Genomic DNA, 21,064 nt, shown 5'->3' with positions numbered 1-21,064 from the left:
CATACTACTGTGGTAGAAAATGAAACGCCGATATTCAAAAAGCAATATTATAAGTTGTTTTGGACAAACAATTCTGGATTTTTCAAAATAACAGGAGCACCAGTTGTTAATACAAGAATATCACTAAGCCAAGCCACAAATCTGTAGATTTTCATTGGTGCAGACACATAAGCATTAGCGTTTATTTTCCTATGTTTCGCAAAGCAATTAATGATGTAAAAATTATATCAGAGTAATACTAAAAACAAAAAAAACTTCTTTTTTGACAATAATCTCGTCCAAACCAGTTTCATGTAAGATGTTTGAACATGTGAGTATGAAAAGTCAATCAAATAACAGAAAAATAGTATCTACAACAGTAATGATATCAAAGGCCAAGAACTACCATATCAAAGGCAAGAAGTTAATACAAACTTACAATACAAACTAATACATGTGTGACAAGATATGTATGTAATATGATCTATTTCCATCTAAAGTTGAAGAAACCAAGGATTTTAGCTTTGAAGATTTCACTAATTTTCATTTGAATCACCAAATCCCCTAAAAATTAAAAATGGATAAAAACCGTCTGCATCACATCACGCAAAAGTGCAAAAAGACACTGCTTCTAATTTAACCAAGCTCTACTTATGACTTGCAGATAGCATAATTGCATCGTCGCCTGGGGGACTACGACTTAGCAGAAAATAGTCAAGTGTGAAAAAACTTAAACCAGCGGACGAGATTCTTTTCTGTCGCTGGGTCTTTCATCAATAGATTTGTTTGCGAGCTTGTTGTGCTCCTTCCTCATCTCAATGCTTTTCACAACAGAGTAGGAGCCAGTTCCAGCCAGCACAAGCATGTTGGAAAGCCACCACAAAACAGTTTTAATCTAAAAAGTCAAACAGTTTGTTGCTGACACTGCCAGACATATTGCAAATTTAGCTCAAGAAGACTTTCTGACAATAGCTATTGATTTTCGACGTTTCAGCTGTTGTAGTTTCAGAGCGCCTGAAAGGTCACTCACAATATAGAGTGTTTGACCTTGGGCTTTTTGAGGTTAACTTAAATAGTCAAACCATAATTAAACGTTGAATTGATTATGAAATAGTAAATCAACTTTTCAGCTAATATTACAATGATTCCAGATAAAAACACTGTCATGGGGCAAATACCAAGCATTGAGAAATAATATATGTACAAACAATAATTTACCTGATGATAATAAACTACAGCAATGACCGTCTGCAGACAAGCCTTTGCCACTCCACTGACTGTATGCGTAACAGGAGTTGTAACTTTAATTTCCAAACCAACCACAAAACCCATAATAAAGCCAAAGAATCCGGATGCAAACATGTACATCCAAAACACAGTATCAAACAATCGCTCAAAACTCCATATTTCTTTGAGCTGCACAAAACATAATTATAGTAATTAGCCATTTTTGGCATAAACCCAGACCCAAATTGAATACTACAGAAATGGTGCAACAAATGCTGCAAAAATGTCATTTAACACAACTGCATTTGGCAGTAATTTTCACAAAAAACTAACAAATGTTTATTACAATTTTTAACAAGTAGTATGGCAAAATGCCTGTTTTGCTGATAAAAAAAAAACAGTTAACAGCACTAGCTAAAAATTTACACAATCAGTTTTAATGACCCACCTCAAAAAGGAATATCAATGGCAGGAACATTGTGCAGGCATTGACATTGTTGTAATAGGTAAGTTTCCATATGTCACCATCCATGGATGGCAGCACTTTTTTAATGTAAATGGCATTCAAGGCAACCATGGCACTCGCAGCAACACCATACAAAACCCCCTTTACAGACACACCCTCTGAAGTTACAAAATGGTAAAATAGTTAAACCAGGTTATGAGACAATAATTTAAAACTTTCATACCTAAGGACTCCCCCTCTTGGTTGACACCAAGAAAAAATCCACCAATAATTACAAAGCAACAGACAAGTGCAGGAAATGTTGTCTTTTTACCTGTAAATGAAACAAAATTAATATTGCACATTTCAATACGGACCACTTTGAACCTACCCATATAAAACATAAAATAAATACATATTGTAATCCTACACACAATAGCAACAAAATACAAACAGACATACGGATGTGACCGAAAAATATACAGACAATAAACAGGATACATATAATACAGGATACAGACATATACTTAAACTTGTCCACTTGAAATATACAGATAATATCCTGACTTATTTGCACAGTCATATTATAAATATAGTATGCAGACATATATCTGTATTAAAAAAATGTGCGCAAATAAAGTCAGACAGCACTCACCTAAGATGATGTATGTGAAAATAAGGCTGAAAATAGTGACCAAAGACCTTGCCACTGTATAAAAAGCAATACCAACTTCAAGCAGACACAAGTTGTTCAGTGTGATCATGCTCACAAAGACAACACTAAGTGGAAGAGCTTCTCGTGACAGTTTGTAATCAAACGTTAATGCGGGGAATGTTAACGATCCAGGACAACTGAAAGATTAAGCAATTATTTAATTAATTTTTAGCTGTTTCAACCAAGAAATGATACCAAGAATACAAAAACTAACACTAAGTTATTAATATATTTAAAAAAATACTATATAATATATTATACAGGAGAAAACTGGAAAAAAACAATCATGAACAGGCAATGAGCCAATTTAGTGAGCTGCAGACAGTTGTGATGAGACCTGATAGGTCGAAACACTGTGTACAACTGTAAGCAGTTCACTGATAATTATGAAATAAAAAATTAATTGCATCTAACCTTGAGGCAATGTTACTGCATATACAGCAGAGGGTGACAGTCACGACACACTGGAACCATGTAACAAACAGTGGGGCGTTCAACTTTAAATCCTCACTCTGTGATAAATATATACTTGGGCAATAATAGGAATTGCTCTTCTGGCACTTACGTTTCGAAAGTATTACAAGGGTTAGGTAGTTTTTGCCTACATCTGTATTTGACCAAACACTATAATTAGATACAGGCCAGGGTGAAAAATACTAATCATGCATTGGTGATGTTTTATCTATAGGCCCAGTTATAAGTTATATGAAAAAAAAAACTTTACCAACCTTTAGAAGGTATTTGTTGAGGAATACCATGCTAATACTGACAGACCAATACAAGGCAACCACTCCTACAACTCTCATATACTTGACAAATAAGGATTCCTTCTTCATGGCGTCGTTGGATTCTTCTTCTTTGTTATCTTTCATAATTTACTGAGAACAAAAAAAATGACAATTAATAATGTTGCTTGAGTTAAAGTATTGCAATACACAACACATGTGTGTATTTCCGATATACACACGCAAGTTAATTTGTATTTTAGCCTCATCCCACTGACCATACGCCATCAACGCTATCAGTAACCTAATAGGCCAATAGAAATACGAAACCTGATTGAAAAAAGGCTTTCGCAGGAAAATAGTTGGCATGACAATCAATTCATCATGTTTTCGCACCATAAACACAAACTATTACTAGACTTTACCTCTTGCAAGCGACTGTTACGGCCGTAGAAATGGTTGTCTCATTGACAGCAACACATTTAACTCAATCTTGTTTCAATGATGCTGACGTCAGTAAACAATGCCGCGTGTATATCCGGTATTTTGACAGGTTGTGCAGTAGGCCTATATCGCCCCTATTGTTTCGAACGAAACTAGTGCGGCGAAAAATTCCAAGCATATAATTAAACGGCACTAAGGTTACAGGTTTTAAAATAAAATCAATCCAATTTAATAAATTAATTTCATTTTTGGACATTTAATAATTTCCAAAAATACTGTTTTTGTTGTCTCGGTCCAGTGACATTAAAGTCACCGATGCGAAACAGAGCGCGGTTTTTCTTCTTTTCAAGTGGTGTCCGAACAGCAGTTGAGGATAGTTTTGTTGTGAAGTGAAGTCAAGAGGTTTTGGAGAGTTTAATAAAGAAAGTTACTCGTCTTGATGAGTGGTGATTACGAAATAGTTTCCCTGGCATATTTCGTCTTGTGACTCGTGTTGGCGGCATACAATACGCTATATACGTTTGCAGCGTTATTGCGCACGTGTTTGTAAATAATAAGATTGATTGGTAAGCATCAAATTAGTGTTTTTTAAGTAAAACGACTGAACTCATTCAAGCAGGAAGTTCTTAAGGCTTTTAAAATAGTATTAATCGTCTCTTATCGGAAGTATTACTTACTGACTTAGGGATAGCTCGATAAAATGAAGAAAAGATGATTTCAGAATACGAAGCACGTGTTTCTCCCGAAATTCAACCCGTTGAGTTTCCCGTAGTTGGTTTTTCTCACAAAGCATCAAATAGAAACGAAAGATGCAAACACAGAAGCAGTGCAGATCACAAAATATTGGACTCTACAGATGAAAATCTGGAGAAACAAAACTATGTTGATATCGAATTTGAAAAACAACTGGATGAATTGGCGATTTGGTTTGAAAATTGGTCCCATGATGAGGCAAGCAAACAATTTGCCATAAATTTGTGCACTTTATCACTTAATGATTGTGTTTTAATTTGGCGGCTTTTCGTTTTTGCAGAGATGCCAGATTCTCGAAAACCTCATTTTAATGGGAGATAACTCCCAGTTCCAGTTACTATGGACCTCAACCCAGCCAGTGCTGCACAGAGACTTCATGTACACATGTGAGAATCCAGTTTTTTGCCATGTCCAGCTCGTTATACAAATATATTCTAGGAATGTAGTAATACCTTGCTAAATATTTCTAATTTTAATATCTGGCTCGTCAAAATGCAAACTTTAAATACTGTTTTCTGGTTTAAGCTCAAGTAACAACAGCATCAAACACCTGAAACTTCTTATCAGCACACACCGCAGCAATACGCTAAATACGTGTTCTTGCGTCCTAAGCTCACCTTTTTAAGCGAACTGCGGTAAACTCGCTTAACCGGTAATTTACGTTTTTCGGGAGTGTGGTTATTGCGTGTCCAAAACGTGATCAAGATGCACCACACATAAGAGAGATTACATAATCGCGGGACAGCTTGGCGTTGCTCACTGATTTTAATTCGTGGTCATCGCAAGTTCATCACAAGTTTAATTCTTGTGGTGTGGGATTTGACGGCTGAAATCATTGTGTTGAATTTCTGGTCCTGTAAAAGATGTTGCTTCCACGTATTTACTGAAGCAGGCAGGTTTTTTGCACATAACTGCGTAGCTATGACGTGTCTTTAAACTATATATGTTTGATTTGGATTCGAATTGTCTTATAGTTTTGGCACACGTCAATGCAACTTTTAAAACTGAAAATAGGTTTTGACCACCAGGTATCATAATGAAATACGAATCTGACGTTCTTCTGGTGACAAAATACAATCTTTTTTAGACAAAAGGTGTATACTTGTTGTTTTTCACCAGAAGAACGTCAGATTCATATGTCACAATGCAACTTTTGCTATTTGAAAATATGGGCGATTATAGGTATGGTCGTTTTAGACAAATGGCCGTTTTCATTCCATCGCAGGACCGACAGAGGACACCCTTTGTCTGGTTACAAGCTTACGCTGGTGTCGAGTTCCATTTGTTTGTTAGATTTTACACAACATGATGGCGACCATTCATTATTCTTGTCTGTGGGAGGAGCTTTATGTTGGATCTTTGACGTCTTTGTTTTGGTTCCTTGAAACAAACATATCTAGGCATCCAAAATATACACACATGCTTTCGTCAACCTTATATCATTCTGATAACTTGGCAGGACTTTCACGCCGTAATTCTTTTCGACTAAAATAATCACCAGTCGCTGCAAAATTCGAACATTTTTCTCAAAATATTTGTGCCCGTCTCTAAATGCATCAAAAACCTAAAATTTCATTGCTAAACTAAAAAATCCTTTCAAACCTGCTTAATGTAGACGGTTACAAATGTACAACAGCAAGCGTTCAGCTTTTCTCAGATTTTCAATTGCTCTCGTTCTAAACTATCGACAAGTCACTTTGCTGCTTCCAAAGGTGATTTTATAGCCCGCTGTAAATCCTAGTGCTGACCGCAATATGAGACTTTATGAGGTTTGTCTAAGATTGTAAACCTTAGCCTGGGGCATGCGTGCCCTTTAGCGTGTTATAGTTTACGGTTACGCGTTCAAGTGTCCGCAATCAAGCGTCAATGATCTTTAAAGGGTTTTATGCATTCCGCGTTTTATTTGTCAAAGAAACTAGTCGACTGCAAAGTACCACAAGGTGGAAAAAATCTTGCCTGACTTGTTTACCAGGTAGTCCAGGGCCATCGGCACCAGTTGCACTGAGGAGCTCTTATTGGTCGAAACTATATGTTCTGTAGTTTTCTAAAGGTCTACCACTAATAATAGAACAAAAATATTTTGTAATTTTTAGTTATTAGTGAATATGGGCGGACAAATGTAGTAACTCCCCGTCTGCATTCATGCAAGCAATGTAATTTTATTGTTTTAGGGGCTTAAATAAGAAACAAAAATGTAACCCACGCAGAGCAGTGATGGTTGAAATACGTGCGGTATGCTTTACCTGGTCTTGTGCATGGCATAATATTTACCTTGGCTCAAAGCGCTTTGTTAAAGCGATACACCAGACCAGTAAAATAAACACGCAGTAAGCCGGACGTGGAAACTCCTTGTGTTAAAGTACAAAGGTTTTTTCATCCCCAAAGCTTGAATGTAAAGAGTTCTTTAATGTGTTTCAGCTTTGGAAAGGTATCCGAGCGACCCGTTCACACCCCTGAGCACAGAAACCACGCGAGCCACCAGACAGAGACTGACACGAAACCGAACTATTCAGAGATACCACCGCGCAAAAAGCGTGCATCTACGCAGCGACCAAGAAGTCAAAAAGCAGTTCGGCTTGCTTCCGAAGGTATTCGGAATTATCTTAAATTGCTAAAATCCTTTGTGTACCTATGTGTATATGTAAAGGTATTTGGAATTATCTTTCAGAATTCTTTGAGCCTAAGTATGAGTAACTTTTTGTCCCATAACACCACAAAGACAATGAACTAGCCTGTACGCATCTGTGATAATCAACTAACCTTTTTCAAAGTTTAAATAATGGATTTATTTCCCTTTTGGTTAATTTTTTTGTCCCCCATCGAAGAAAGTCCCATGTAGCAGCTCCGTCAGGCACTCATCGAATTCAATTTGTCATTTTTGTTATTCAGGTTACCTATCTACATGTACAACCTATAGCATGTGCAGTTTATTTGGTGAAAGTATTATCCAAAAAGTTATGATATAGCATTAATTGCACAAATTCAACGCTCATGCAGATTGAAGGTGATGAAGAGATAATAGATGAACGCGAGGATTTTGCTGCCCTGGAATCTCCCTTTAGACTTCCCCATCTACACCATAGGAGGAGTCTAACCACGCCTATAGACCACATGAAATCCACCTTCGACAACCCGAAAGCGAACTGGTAAGCTCGGGGAACAATCCTGTCATTGTCGGCTTTTGCTGATCGAAAACAGCATGGCGACGTCTTCTAACGTTGTGTGCAATTTTTCATTTAAAAAAGTTAAGTTTGTAACACAAACTTCAGAGATAGCAGTTTAGCGTTTGTAAATTGTTCGAAGGATGACGGCAATGCAGGTGCGACGTCATCTACAGGCCAACGAAGGTCGACTCAAGGTCATCGATACGACCCCTAACAACGCATCGCTTCTGTACGATTGGTACAGAAACTGGACTGGTTGGTATTTCCAATGTTCCGCAAAGAATGCAGCTCAAGTGCTGATCTGGTTGCAGCATTTAACATTGTGACGTACACTTTTAGCAAACAGAGCTATAAACAGGCGTGTTTTGACTTACTTGAACGTTTTCGTAACCGAACGTGCGTACACAAAATCTGTGGTCAACTTCTAAATTAAGCACGCGGCGTGTTGATTCTGACCAAAAATTTAATTAAAAGTTGAAAATAGAGGGGTGGCATGGTACCAACGAACGTGGATTGTGCAAAATTTGTAAAAAAAACATAACTGCAAACTCAAAAATCAAAGTTACGAGTGCAAAGTTAATCGCTGCTCTTTTGAATACCTATTATACGCACAGGATGGATGGAATCTCACAAATAGAACGACGAAGAAGGTAATAATGGGATTTGTTGACTTCTCAGGTTCACAGCGTGCCACTTTCTTCCGCCTTGCCCTGATGAAATTGGACGCTCGTCAGCTGTACTTCGTCGCAAATTTTCTGGCGGTTCGATCCCATCGCGACTTGCTCTCTCTGCTGCCACCCAACGTCGCCTATAAGATTCTTTCGTACCTCGCTCCGAACGATCTGAGCAATTGCGCAAAAGTATGTTGTTATTGGACAGATATAGTTGCATGCCAGTTTCACATGTTTTTTTCCTTGCCGTTTGTTCAATTTGTTATAACCATAACTATGCAGTATGTTCACGACTATACAGCAGACATGCTGGACAAACTCCTGCCTGCGAGACAAATTCGGTTCTTTCAAAATTCGGGTCTTTCAACCTGGTCCGCCAGGGTTTCATATAATTAGCCTCACTTATGAACGTGGTTCATGCTGAAGTTTAATGTAATTCTATAGTGCACGTTTTTTGATCGCAACTTTTGAATATTGTATTTTCAAGTGTAAACACTCTTTAATTCTCGCATGAACCCGTTTTCCTGGCTGTTAAATTTTGATAATTACTGTCCCGTGATTCGAATAGTTTCGCACCTCTGGTCCTATCAAAGAGTTTATCTCTATGTTTGCAAAGGAATATTTAGTTTTCTGATACGTATACAAATTTAAAGGCGCTTTTATGTCCGTTTACCGCGACTATTTTCAAGCTTCATTGTTTCCTCATCATCTTGGAAGACTTGTTTTATGTTTTTTTTTAGAATACTCATAATATCCTAAAGGAGAAATATATATTGTCACACAATTATTTAGGTGTCTTGGACGATTTTACAAAAAACCTATCTCAGTCCAATTAATCACATCTTAAAACCGTTATTTTAGGTGTCGACCACGTGGCGAAGGCTGTGTTACAACAACATGATCTGGAAACGTAAATGTCTGGAGACGCGAATGGGGGTGAGACCTGCCTGCACCCCCCTCTTAGGGGGCTGGCGGTCCAGTTACAAGGAAGATCGCGTCATGAAACGGAACTGGAAGGAGGGAAAATGTCGCGTGATCGAACTCGTTGGACACGTGGGAAGGTAACATCGTTTCGTCACAATAGGCATTCTTGTTTTGCGAACACTGCTTTCTGTTTACCACTTTTGTGTGAAAAGTATTTCGACCTGGTTAATTAAGGTTTTTAGTTATTTTAAAAGATATGTTAAGTAGAATTGTAATAAATATTCCTTTAACTTGACGTAATTTTTCGGTTTTTGTTAAACTAAATATAAGACTTGTATCCTTAGTGAGGTCACCCTATGCAATACAATCTCACATGTTTTTGACAGTGTACTTTCCGTGGCTATAAAAGATGACCTTCTTGTGAGCGGAGGAAAGGATTTTGCGGTTCGTGTTTGGAATTTGGAAAACTACAAGTTGAGGCAAACTTTTACCGGACACCAGGTAGAACATAGATAGTTACACATTAACGGAACCGCCGAGAAAAAGCTGTGAACTGATATGTTGTAGTGAATATCAAATATTACATTGGAACCACATGTCTTAATTTTTAATCTGGTGTGCATGTAACTTGCAGCATGGAAACGAGTAATATATAAATAGAGTTATTCGACCCGGTTGTTCTACTTTTCATTTTTTCGCAGAAAGGAGTGTGGGCTGTGGCCATAGTCTCCTTGCACATGGTGGCAAGCGGGTCCTATGACAGGACCGTAAAAATATGGCGAATGGGCCAACAAGGAGGGTGTCTCAGGACTCTGTTCGGCCACCAAGGACCGATATGGGCGATGGTTTGCAAGAAAAACTTCCTGGCTTCGGGCTCGCAGGATAGAATGGTGAGAACGGTGATAATTTTGTGCGAGGAACAGCAGAGAATATTTCAAACTTATTCTGTATTTCGTCAAATCACAAACAGCGTGGAATAGGGACAAGTACTAGGTTTATGCATACGTGTTTTCGGTATTAATTGGTTTTACAGCACGAAGAACCCTAAAGCCATACAAAACTTGAATGAAAAATTATGAGAAAAACACACGGTTTGCTACCGGTGACGTCGTCAAATTCCCGGAAGCGAATCGCAAAAAAGTGCACCAAAAAGTTGCATTTTAAAAGGTCACAAACGTCTAGTATGCTGAGAGTTCATGACTGCGATAATAAGAATGTAATCACAAAATGCAAACGTGATTCAAAACAAATAAATTCGTATAAAATAGGATTGGTCAAAAACTGGACATGACGTAATCAAAATTTTTGAATGTCGTCATCAAATGTTTCGGCAAAATTCCCTATAAATTTCATGAAACAACAAAACAATTGTGGACAGATCAGGGCATCCACCCCTTCTCAAACACTCTGTCGATCCTCATTTTTTCTGATCCCGAATTTCTGGATCAGCAAGAACAGAGCTAATATCCCGAACACAGAAAGAAACATCAACGCAGACGTGAAATAAAATACGATGTTGTAATTGCCAGTGACGTCGGCCAAATAACCTGCAAATGTTCAAAGCAATGAATAATAATTTCACAAATACTTTGGGGACGTATAAAGAGTTAAGGTCAACTCATATGCCTGTAAAAAAGCTACCGAAGTACTGCAAAAATTATTGGATAAAGTTTCAAAAAAGTTACAATGCCATGGTTTTTCTATTTAAAATTTACTAAAGTGAGCCATGGATCTTGTATTGAAACAAGCAAACATTGGTCAACATATTTTCAAAACAGTAACATGAATTGCCCCCCTAACACACACGTGCTTACCAGTGAGTGGAGGGCCCATCAGTATCCCCAACCCACTGAGAAAGTGAAATAGTCCGATGGCGTGGTGCAGATGCTCTAGACAGGTCAACCTTGACAGTATGATCATACAGTACGTGCTGTTGACTGCGTTTCCGACGGCATAGAAGGCTACTGGCAAAGCTACAGTACCGTAGTTATACCCTGCCGGTATAGCGAGGCTGGAAACGCACATGAATATTTGGGCAGCGCCGAAGCAAAGAACTTCGTATCCTTTGTCAACTTTCTCCTTCGGAATTTTTCCCCCGAAGTAACCTGTATTGAAAAAGGAAAAGTCCTCCAATAAAATTTTGCAGTTATTTGAGGAAGCATTTTTGCAGGCATGCTGAAAGTAAGTTTTAACAGATACGAACATTGTGCAACTATTTGGTTCTCTGCAACGTTTCTCCCATACAATAGCATCTATGGTCGATTCACCTATACAACAGTGGTTCTCGACCAGGGGGGTGGAGTTTCGTAGTGTGTTGTTAGAAATCTGCGACAACTTTATGTGATTTATAAACACCTGTATTCGACATGCGTGTTCGCATTTTAAAATAAAATTACAGAAGCACGTTACAGCCTAGTATTATCGCAAACAAAAACACATGTGACGTGCACCCTAGTCTTAAATCTAAACAGGAGCAAACCTAAAGGGGATTCTTGGCTACTCTGACGTCATGAAAGTGGACCGCCGGGACAAAAAGGTTGAATACCAACGATCTACCTCATTGTTGCAGTGTAGTCGTATATTCAGTCAAAGTCGCTTTAAACCCTTTATACCTGTCAGCAACTTGGTCGAGCCGTCAGCCACGGAAAAAACAATCAGCAAAGTTGCCCCCAACGTGTTGCTCATGCCCAGAGACTCCGCGTGGACCACAATGAACCAGGTGGGAACGCACCGGACGAAAAAGTCGAGGAATCCGACCATACAGAAGAGCATAAACCTCCAGTTGCACAACAGGCCCACGTACGGCCCGAATGTCGACCTCAAGGTCACCTCCTTTTTCTCACTGCATCCCTCTTCCGGTTTCCGCTTCACATCGATGCGGTTTTTGTTCTCATCGGAAACTTGATCTTTTCCACTTCCGGGGATTTTCACTTTATCTTCGTCCTTTTTCAAATCCACTTTCTCCAACAGACTCCTCATCAGCACTGCTTTGTGAGGCGACAAGTGCCTGCGCCTTAGTATAGGGCTTGGTGCGCTGTACAGCACCGTGCTTGTAACATCGTCCAACGATGCAATGCTAACCGTGTCACTGAACACGATATTAGTGCACGTGTCTCCAGTCGTGTCGTCTACACCCGCGATTCTTTCCTTACTGGTATCGGTAGCGTTTCCAATTATCACCGGCCTTAGCAAAGCCCCGCACATAACCAAATTTAGGCAAATTCCTGCCTCAATAAGCAGGGTCCCTTCCAGTCCGTACGTCGGTAGGCATGTGGTAAGCAGCACGGGCAATATCATGCCACCTAGCGGCGCACCTATAGTGGCAATGCCAAAGACCAAGGCGCGTTTCTTGTCAAAATACATTCCAAGTTGTGAGGTAGCGTTGCAGTACGTGAATCCGAACCCAATACCTGCATGGAAAACTCGCATTAGCCACCGGTGTCTTTTTCAACAAATGCTCCTTTCATTCCAAAGTCATTTTATGCACATTTAAGATGGCCAAAGAGTCACTGTGAATTGTTTTGAATGGATTTCCAACGTAACTAAAACCGGCAAAAACTATTGATCGACTTTTCAATCGGTATTCCATTGTGTATTTTTGCCAGGGAACCCCTTTTTTGTGTCAACAAAACTCTTAGCAGCGCAAGCAACAAACTTTTCGTATTTACCACATAAATTATAAGCGTGGCTTGAAACATTGACCGACCTGCGATGGCGCTCCCAACGTACACGAGGTGGAGCAAGGGAGCTTGCGAAACGATAATGATTCCCATGCAGGCAATCAGACCTCCCAGCATCATCGTGCGACGCGGTCCGATCAAACTCGTCACAAGGCTTCCAAACAGGGCTGCAATTAAGTGAGCTGTGTTTACACCGACCAGTTGAAGTTTGCGTAAGTAATTGGTTGACAGTCATATGACAACCTTGTTGTACATATTTGTCCGCTACATGGAGCAGAGCATAATGAACAGTCGTCTGGAATACGCGTTATCATGTTTATAAACGCTTAATTTACGAGAATTCATAGGAAAGTTAAAAAATGAACTATATGCAGACCAGCGAATCTCAAAGGGGGTTTCGGGATACTAGGTTTCCACAAAAAGCCCTGGCAAAGTATTGAGTTGTGATATACGATGACGGGGCACAAACTTACAAACAGCCTGTCACCCTTCTATCACCACACACACGTATCTGTCCAAAAAGCGTCATATATTGATTGAGAACTGCAGACAGGGTGCACACATGGTTTCGACTTGTAAGGTCTCGTCATGGTGTGCTCCATGGTGGTTCGACTCTGTTGATTGGTACCCAGACGTTGATCGAATGGTACCACAAAGTGGAATTCGCTGTGCCTGCTCGTTTAAAAGCTAGCCAGTGCTACAGTCAACAGCTGCACTGATGAGACCTCCAGGTTGAAACAGTATGTACACCCTGTACGCGGCCCCCTAACAAATATATGTATCTTACCTCCACACGCGAAGCAACCAAACATCAGTGACGTAATCCATGACGTGTTCGCATTGGACGTCTCGAACTTTTGCTGGAGGTCGAGAAAAAGTACGCTCATGGCGCGGGGGATTCCCCACGCTATGGCGTACGTCATCGTGGTGGTGAACACTATCGCCCACCCCCACCCGCCATCTGGTGGCCGGTCGTACTTTATCACCATGGCTAACTGAATGGTGGCATACCTTGGATAACCCTTTGTGGTGCGTTCTGAAAAGTCAAACTTCGTCAGTATACGATATATCAAGTAGGTTGAAGAGTAATTTTACAGCATTGACGAAATACAAATGTACACTTTGTTTTGTCTACAACTAAGCTTGGAAAAATTGGTTCTGCGCTAATCGTCGTACATTTTGCAATTTGCAACAAAACCTAATCGTTATACATTTTGCAACTTTTGCCACAAAACCAACCTGGCTAGACTGAATACTACCACGCACCTCACTGCAGCGCAATTCTACCTATGGGAAAGCTATATTTGTTCATGGAGTTCGACAACGTTGTGTTATCGGGGGGTCTGCAAGTTGTTTGAACAACTTTACGCAAGTTAAATATTTGCAAATTCGTCTCGTTTTTGACATATGCTTTCTTTTAGTTCTCGTTCAGAAACAAAAACAAACCAACCCACACCTTACATGCAACATTATAGGTCCGAGTGGTCAGAGACCGTGCACATCCTGGGACAAAATACTGTTTCAACAAAAGCTGTCAAATCACAAGTTTAAAAATAATGCTTGCTGAACTGCGATTGACGGTAGCTGAAACACATACGCCATACCGACGAATGTATTGCTTCTCTAAAACATTTAAACTGCACATAAAAAACTCTTTGATACAGTGTTAAAATCACCAAACAAGCTGATGAGCAACAAAGACTTAGTATCTGTTTTTTTCCACAAGATGTATTGGAAAAAATCCTAAGTAATTTTCTATATGATTGTCTTTTTTCTGACATATATATTTTGCCTTTACTTCAAGACATCGTCAATATCTGATATGTAACTTGTACATAACAAACCTAATATTATATTTGAAACGATGAAGAACCGCAAGAAATCAAGTCGGGGGCCGTATGTGTTCTAAAAGTTAAAGCGGAAAAAACATCATATTTCTGCTGCTTCGACCATTGCACGACGGGAGGATACCATAACATATTCTGAGTATTGATTTGCTCAACGTTTGAAACCAGATCGCGTAACTTTATGGAAAAGATGGTTTTACTTGTTCTTTGATTATTATTATCATTGCTGCTCCCACCACTGTCGTTGCTGCTCAGAATTTCTGATCTGCCATCAGGGAAAGGAATCCCGATATTGCGTACGTGCATTGAGGTCGCTGTGCCAACCAACTATACCCTGTTTACATTCCGGCTTTACGGCAACTTTGACCCGCACAAAGTCCGAATCACTGCACCTTACGTGGTCGGTCGGCCCCCAAGGGCTCGACGCTGATTGGTCAAATTTGTACAACCGCCCTGTTTTTCCTGCGCAAGGCTTTAAATCCCCACAAACATGTGTACTGGAGGTTAACAACAGAATGTCCATTTAATGACCGACATGTGCAGAAACTCCGACCTTTATATCTCTATGCATTCCCTAAGACAAATAAATGCTATGTTTTGAACGCGGGCAGGAACTACTGAACGATATGTTTCCTGTACAAAACTTTACGAAAAAACTTTCACTGGAGGTCAGTTAATGTACCGATATACCGGTATTGAAAGATGTGCATAAGCCTTTGTGGATATATGCATAACACAAGCCCCATACAACTTTTAACGCAGCGCAGAATCGACTGAACGGTGCGTTTGCAAAGCACGTTTTACCGACTAAGTAAACACATAAGCCTAGGAACGATCAACTTGCTTCTTACGTAACACTTGTATACTTATTAACTGGGAATCCTTGTGTGGTATTATGACCCAAACAAGTTACGCCAAAGATCCGGATCTGTATGATTGTTTCAAGTTACTCCAAAACTTTCATGTTCTCATGTAAAGTTTCCACTGGTTTTAAACCTTGCCGAAGTGGTATTTATACACACAGACGTGCGAGGTATGCGCTAAAACATAACAAAAACCGGTCGCCTCACGAGTCTACTCGGCCACTTCACCCTGTGGTACAACTGCTGTAAACATTGATCATATTGCTGCTAAAATTGTACACGACGCGACGGTTACTAAATCGACGAGCAGTCTACTTAATTTCCTGTTGTCCGGACATTCGCATTCTTCCTGGCCTCAGCTGTCATAAGCTGTTAGAATAGATTGATATATTTTGCATTGGATGAAACCAAAGATTAACTTGCACTCTTTTTGCTTCACAAGTTTTGTTGTTTTCAAAATTTTTAACCTCCTATACAACCACATACTCAACAATGCCCCACAAACCATGCAACCACTGATAACTCCGCTCACCAGGCCACTAACAATAGTTATGGAACCCATCATTTCAAATTCTAACAATGCGCATTGTTGCGTCACAGGTTAAACTGTGGGACATGCGTCACTGCGTGCTGCACCGTACGCTCAAAGGCCACAGTTCAGCAGTATTCGCAATGGATGCCGATAGAGAGATGCACACCCTGTTCACCGGCTCTGCGGACAAGGTAAGCACTGAGCGTACAGCTGCTACAAAACCTCAAGGCTGGCGTCAAGCCGTTGGCATAGTAAATACTGGCGGTGAGCCAAGCGCTCGTTTTTGTTTTCGTAAACCTGCGAACGCCGACAAGCTTCGGTGTTGTAATTACTTGAACTTAGTCCCTCGGTAAGTTAAGTCTAAACAGATCTCGTTGTGTCATCCCAACAGTGAGGGTATAAGTACAAGATCGCGCGTCTCAGCGTGCGTATTTCCGCTCCGAGCGTAATTGTCGACCTCCACATTGTCGGACAACAATTTCGATGCTCGTGGGGATAGTGCTTCCACGCTCGCTCGTGCGTGACGAAGTTCTCCTAACTATTGCATTGACAAACTTCGACTTACTGTGGGACAAAACGTGTTGGAAATAATAGCCAACATGACTATTGGTTGCTGTTGTTGCCAGTCATAATGAATTTTACGTCGGTGAATAAAAGTTACGTTTATTTGTGCCAAAAGGACAGATTAATTACAATGACTATGTTCCATGTTCAAGAAAGGCGAATGTCTTCGTCCATACTTAACACCTTCACACAAAATGTGCACTGCAAGGTGTAAAAACCTTAAATTGATTCAACTGTTTGATAACAATAATGCCCATTTTCTTTAATTCAAGTTCAGTGAAACATATACTTTCAAAGCCCTGCGTTGCACTGCTAACACCAGGCTACCCTTGTATGCGTTCTATTTGATCTGAACGACGCTGTAGAACAATATAACACAGTAGAACGCCACACGCTCATACTACACATCCCAGCCACACATCAGCACCTCAATGCACACTTTATGATTGGCGTGGTTATTCAAGCATGTCTTTATACCGTTGCTCGACCTTGAAAAAAATTGCCCTTGAAACTTGCGCTGTGACATCAATCGCTTATAGTCGGTTTTTCGCATTGCCCACAATTCCATGCATCGTGTCCTACGTAACATTAATATGGGACGAATTCGTAACAGACCTGTCTATGTATGGTTCGATGACAAACAATCGCCGTGCTTCAATTTTCTCAGGAGACCTCATTACCGTTCCAATCGCCCAAATCATTGATTCGCGAAAATTTTGCTTAAATTAGCAGCCGAATGTCCCTTGCTTGAGGATTAATATTATTCGATGGACAAGAGACGTTTTAAATTAACTCAAAGCGGGAAAGTTGGGGTCGAAAATCATGACTGTAATTTCCCAAACTAACAACGATACCTTGTTTTATTTAAGAAACAAAAACTGGTCTGTAACGACTTCAATTAAACCTGCTGTTTATGAAATCTGCACGAAAACATTATTTCTGCCATCGATTATCTGCTATAATGACAACACAATGACCTCTGCGCTGTCATAATCACGTGCGGTATAGTGCGATTATGACGGGTGAAGAACCTTTGAGTGTTGCGGAATGCAATGTTTGTGGGCAGGGCGGTTTTGAAGTGGCAGGTATTGCAGCCTTTCCCGCCATATTGCCACAGCCTGCAGGGGCCTAGCTGCATATGGAAACCCATCTTACAGAAACATGTTACAACGTTGGTTACCTGAAAGGCGCATATTTGAATGATCAATAGAATTGCATTCACCCAATGCACGGCTTTTCAATTTATGGGTCGATTGATTCCTATATTTGGGGTTGCCAAATGTAATGTTTGGTTTGAGAAAAAAAATATACAACCAAGCATAAATGATATTATCATAAAGAACAAAAATACTCTTAAGAAGGTGGCGTATCATAAACCTTCCCTTTTTGACCGCATTTAGTCGATACTGTCCGTATTAATTGCCAATTCGCTGAAGTCATTAACAAAATTAGTCGTTGGGAAAGATTGTACCATTAACCTTAAGGGTTTTTTAGTACTTTTGAATTCGTTCGTAAAATTGTTACATTGCGTATAAAATGTTACGTGCCGCTTGCTGATTATCAAAACGGATATTTGCGTTGGACATTACCAAAAACCGCATTCGAGACGTTTGGGCGAATTTGGTATGAGTGAAAACCGGCTTCTCAACGCTGTCTGTGCGCATAAATATTTTAAAAGCATGTAACCTGGCAATATTCTGTGGATAACGTTCATACGAATTCGAAGAGCATACGAATGTGGAGAGTGGCTGACGGCCAATGCCTGCGGGTCCTATGGACGGGAGAAAAGACATCAATTATGTCCTTGAGCTGCCAGCAAAACCTGCTCGCGAGCGCCTCCGCTGGAAGGATTACTATTTGGGAGCACTCGAGTGGAACGCGCATGCGCACTTACAAAGCTCACAAACAAAGGTTGGTTTTGTATTAAACCACGCCCTCGCCTGAGCTTCAAAATAACCAACTTCACTTTCAGGATTGAAAACGTTTTGTTGCGCATCAACGACTCGTCGGCGCCCTCCGGTGTCGTGATTACCGCCGGAAAAGACGGTAAAATAAAGTATTGGAACATTTTCGGGTAAGCTTTATGACGTTGCCGTTGTAAAATGTTGCCGTTCCTTTTTTACTGAACCGGATTCACATTCAGACGAGGCAAGGTAAATCAACTCCACGGACACGGTTGTCATGTCAACGCCGTCGCCGCTGACGCCACACGCATTGTCAGTGCCTCCTATGACGCAACAATCAGAGTTTGGGATTTTACTGATCAAAGTCGTTGACTTTCTGATCGTTGATGTTATTATACAATGTAGGGGCGCACGACCTGAACGACGATGCGTGCCAAATTATTTTACACTACCCGGTCGCGTGCCACAACCTGTACAAGTAATACTGTTTCGAAAACGATACTTTTTGCACTTTAAGAAATTTAAAGCACTTTAAAAAACAGTGTACATGCTGAACATGTTTTGAATGTGACAGAATTTTTCAAATAATGCCGTGCCCAACTTGGCAGTCGCCCGGTATTCGTGTTTCCCTGTATCTAATGACAAACCTTTTTGTTCTTTTCTGTTGGTGAATGATGCCTGAAATCACGTTTGTATCGCATGTGAAAAAGTTCCAGCGATGTATTCCACAGTGCTCATGTTGTTCCATTATTTTGTTTAGAAACGTAGCACTTAATTGCTTATTGGCTGCCTACAATAGTGAATCGGCCATTTTAATTCCTATGCATCGAAACTCTGCCTATAATTGCAACAGCCAATTACACGCTCGGAAAATAATTCTTGTGCACTTTCGCTGTGGGCTACTGTTTTGACAATAATGAACTAATTTCGTTTTTAATAGTCTCATAAACAATTTCTTCATTCTTTTTTTTGTTTTCCATCAACGCTTAAAGTTTATTTGTTTTGCGTTGTTCTTGGTTGCGGTTATTTTTGCTGAAAAGTTTTCCACTATTTTACTTTCTCTTTGCTCAAAATTGTCAAGAAAATCTTCAAGTCACCGTGATTTTACCTTCCCGTGTTTTTGAAACTGCGTGCAAGAAAATGTGAAACTGTGATGGAAGCTGAGGTTGATGAACTGTGAAACTTTCTACACCTTAACTCGTCGACATAAATCTTGTTGCTAAATTCCATCGTGTATATTTTTCTTACTCTGTCTTTCAGTGGTTCCAGTACGCTGAGTGGAAAAAAAGGATTCAGTTCTCGGCCATCGTTTTTACTTTGTTCCTTAAGGATCTTTGTGGCCATCTGAAGGTATTTATGGAATTTAAATAATTTAATACTCTTCAGTGGGCAGTAATTTTGTAAACTGAGCAAGTTGAACAATTTGTCACTGGTAAAAAACCACAACGTGAAGAGTGAATTTTAATTAACACCGGAAGTTAACAATAAAAATTGCGTCACTGCTGCTGCGTTTTTCCGTTTCTGTCACAAACACACGAAAATGTTGGCCTTAACTCTGGTTGAACCGCCTCATTGGAAAGGTTGCGTTTCTCATGTGGTTCCTGCGGGTGAACGATGCCCTCGACATTTGGTTTTGCCGTGGGAGGGTGAATAACGATATGTTATCGTTCGACGAACACGGCGTGAATCATAGCTGACTTCACAATATGGCGGCAGCTTCGACAGCGCGACCACCGCACGAGAGACGCTGCTATACACACGACCCATGTATTGTCTACACGATTCACGCCTTCGCAACTTCTCATCCGGTAATTATCTGAAGAGGTTTGCGTCGTTGGTGCCTGGTTGCGCCTTTCTGAATGACCTGTTTGTCAACGATCCCCGGAGCACGCGATACGACTCCAACCCCTCCATCCCTATGGTATTGCGCCACATTCTTCGTGTACCGACGCTCGAACTTGACGTCGCCGTCCACGAATTTCACCCCCGGCTGTATGTGACATATCATGAGCAGGTGTGACGACGGCAATGAAGTGAACAAGATTGAAGGTTCTGCAGCAGTGTTGCCCTGACTTTTTTGTCCGCCGAACCCTGCAAGGGTTGTTTAAGATGACAAGAAACTCTTAAAATTTCAAGGGATTTGTTTTCGTTTGGTTTGTGCGTTTGTTCATGCTCACCAGTGTTTGCTGAAAACTAGATAGTAGCTCATGTAACCATTAGTATTTGAACCCACTCTGGGAAACGCTCTTCCAGAATTGTTAAAATTGCTAATTAACGCCGAAAACACACATTTGGACCAAACTAATGTACCTGCACTACTGTAAGTCTTGCGAAGGACCAGATTCTCGCGGGCTACAACGAAAATGAACACAGAAGTATCTTCGGTTGTAATTGCAGTTGAAACGAATGTTTTGGTGTTTTGAAAACCACTCGTTCCGGTTTTTAATTACAACCTGTCCAAACGAAATTGCGCACTACAGTTCCAATATAACATACACATTACATCAGGTTTGTACAACTGCTGTATTGTCCTCATTTGATCTCCAAAATGAAAACTGTCTGCCGACTTCCAAATATGAACGAGAAAATCGCGCGTTATCAAAATATATGACCCGATCCGAACTCTC

General features: G+C 40.3%; 3 protein-coding genes across 4 annotated transcripts; 1 reads left to right on the top strand and 2 right to left on the bottom strand.

Annotated features, from left to right (window-relative positions):
* Positions 1-9: 9 nt before the first annotated feature.
* Positions 10-4,343, bottom strand: LOC145912392 (GDP-fucose transporter 1-like). 2 transcript variants are annotated; one of them, XM_082999846.1, is made up of 8 exons: positions 4,213-4,343; positions 3,095-3,244; positions 2,781-2,878; positions 2,307-2,503; positions 1,896-1,985; positions 1,655-1,830; positions 1,198-1,395; positions 10-874 (listed from the first exon to the last, which is right to left on the bottom strand). In XM_082999846.1, the coding sequence occupies exons 2-8, from the start codon at positions 3,236-3,238 to the stop codon at positions 710-712; spliced, it is 1,068 nt and encodes a 355-aa protein (XP_082855972.1). In that variant the 5' UTR covers positions 3,239-3,244; positions 4,213-4,343; the 3' UTR covers positions 10-709. The 2 variants fall into 2 exon arrangements, with proteins under 2 accessions (XP_082855972.1, XP_082855971.1); XM_082999845.1 differs by lacking the exon at positions 4,213-4,343 and adding an exon at positions 3,517-3,719 and having other exon boundaries at positions 12-874.
* Positions 4,214-19,635, top strand: LOC145912388 (uncharacterized). The gene is made up of 13 exons (XM_082999842.1): positions 4,214-4,486; positions 4,569-4,674; positions 6,707-6,876; positions 7,286-7,434; positions 7,592-7,707; positions 8,131-8,312; positions 8,985-9,184; positions 9,434-9,548; positions 9,749-9,937; positions 16,038-16,160; positions 18,260-18,444; positions 18,506-18,607; positions 18,677-19,635. The coding sequence occupies exons 1-13, from the start codon at positions 4,247-4,249 to the stop codon at positions 18,807-18,809; spliced, it is 2,010 nt and encodes a 669-aa protein (XP_082855968.1). The 5' UTR covers positions 4,214-4,246; the 3' UTR covers positions 18,810-19,635.
* On the bottom strand, positions 10,023-13,755 carry LOC145912390 (monocarboxylate transporter 13-like). Its single transcript, XM_082999843.1, has 5 exons — positions 13,515-13,755; positions 12,754-12,894; positions 11,660-12,457; positions 10,862-11,152; positions 10,023-10,594 (listed from the first exon to the last, which is right to left on the bottom strand). The coding sequence occupies exons 1-5, from the start codon at positions 13,714-13,716 to the stop codon at positions 10,446-10,448; spliced, it is 1,581 nt and encodes a 526-aa protein (XP_082855969.1). The 5' UTR covers positions 13,717-13,755; the 3' UTR covers positions 10,023-10,445.
* Positions 19,636-21,064: the final 1,429 nt, after the last annotated feature.

Source organism: Ascidia mentula, chromosome 8 (genome assembly GCF_947561715.1).
Source record: "Ascidia mentula chromosome 8, kaAscMent1.1, whole genome shotgun sequence".
Lineage (NCBI taxonomy): Eukaryota > Metazoa > Chordata > Ascidiacea > Phlebobranchia > Ascidiidae > Ascidia > Ascidia mentula.
Note: the sequence above shows the minus strand (reverse complement) of the source record. Positions and strands in the feature narration are given on the sequence as shown.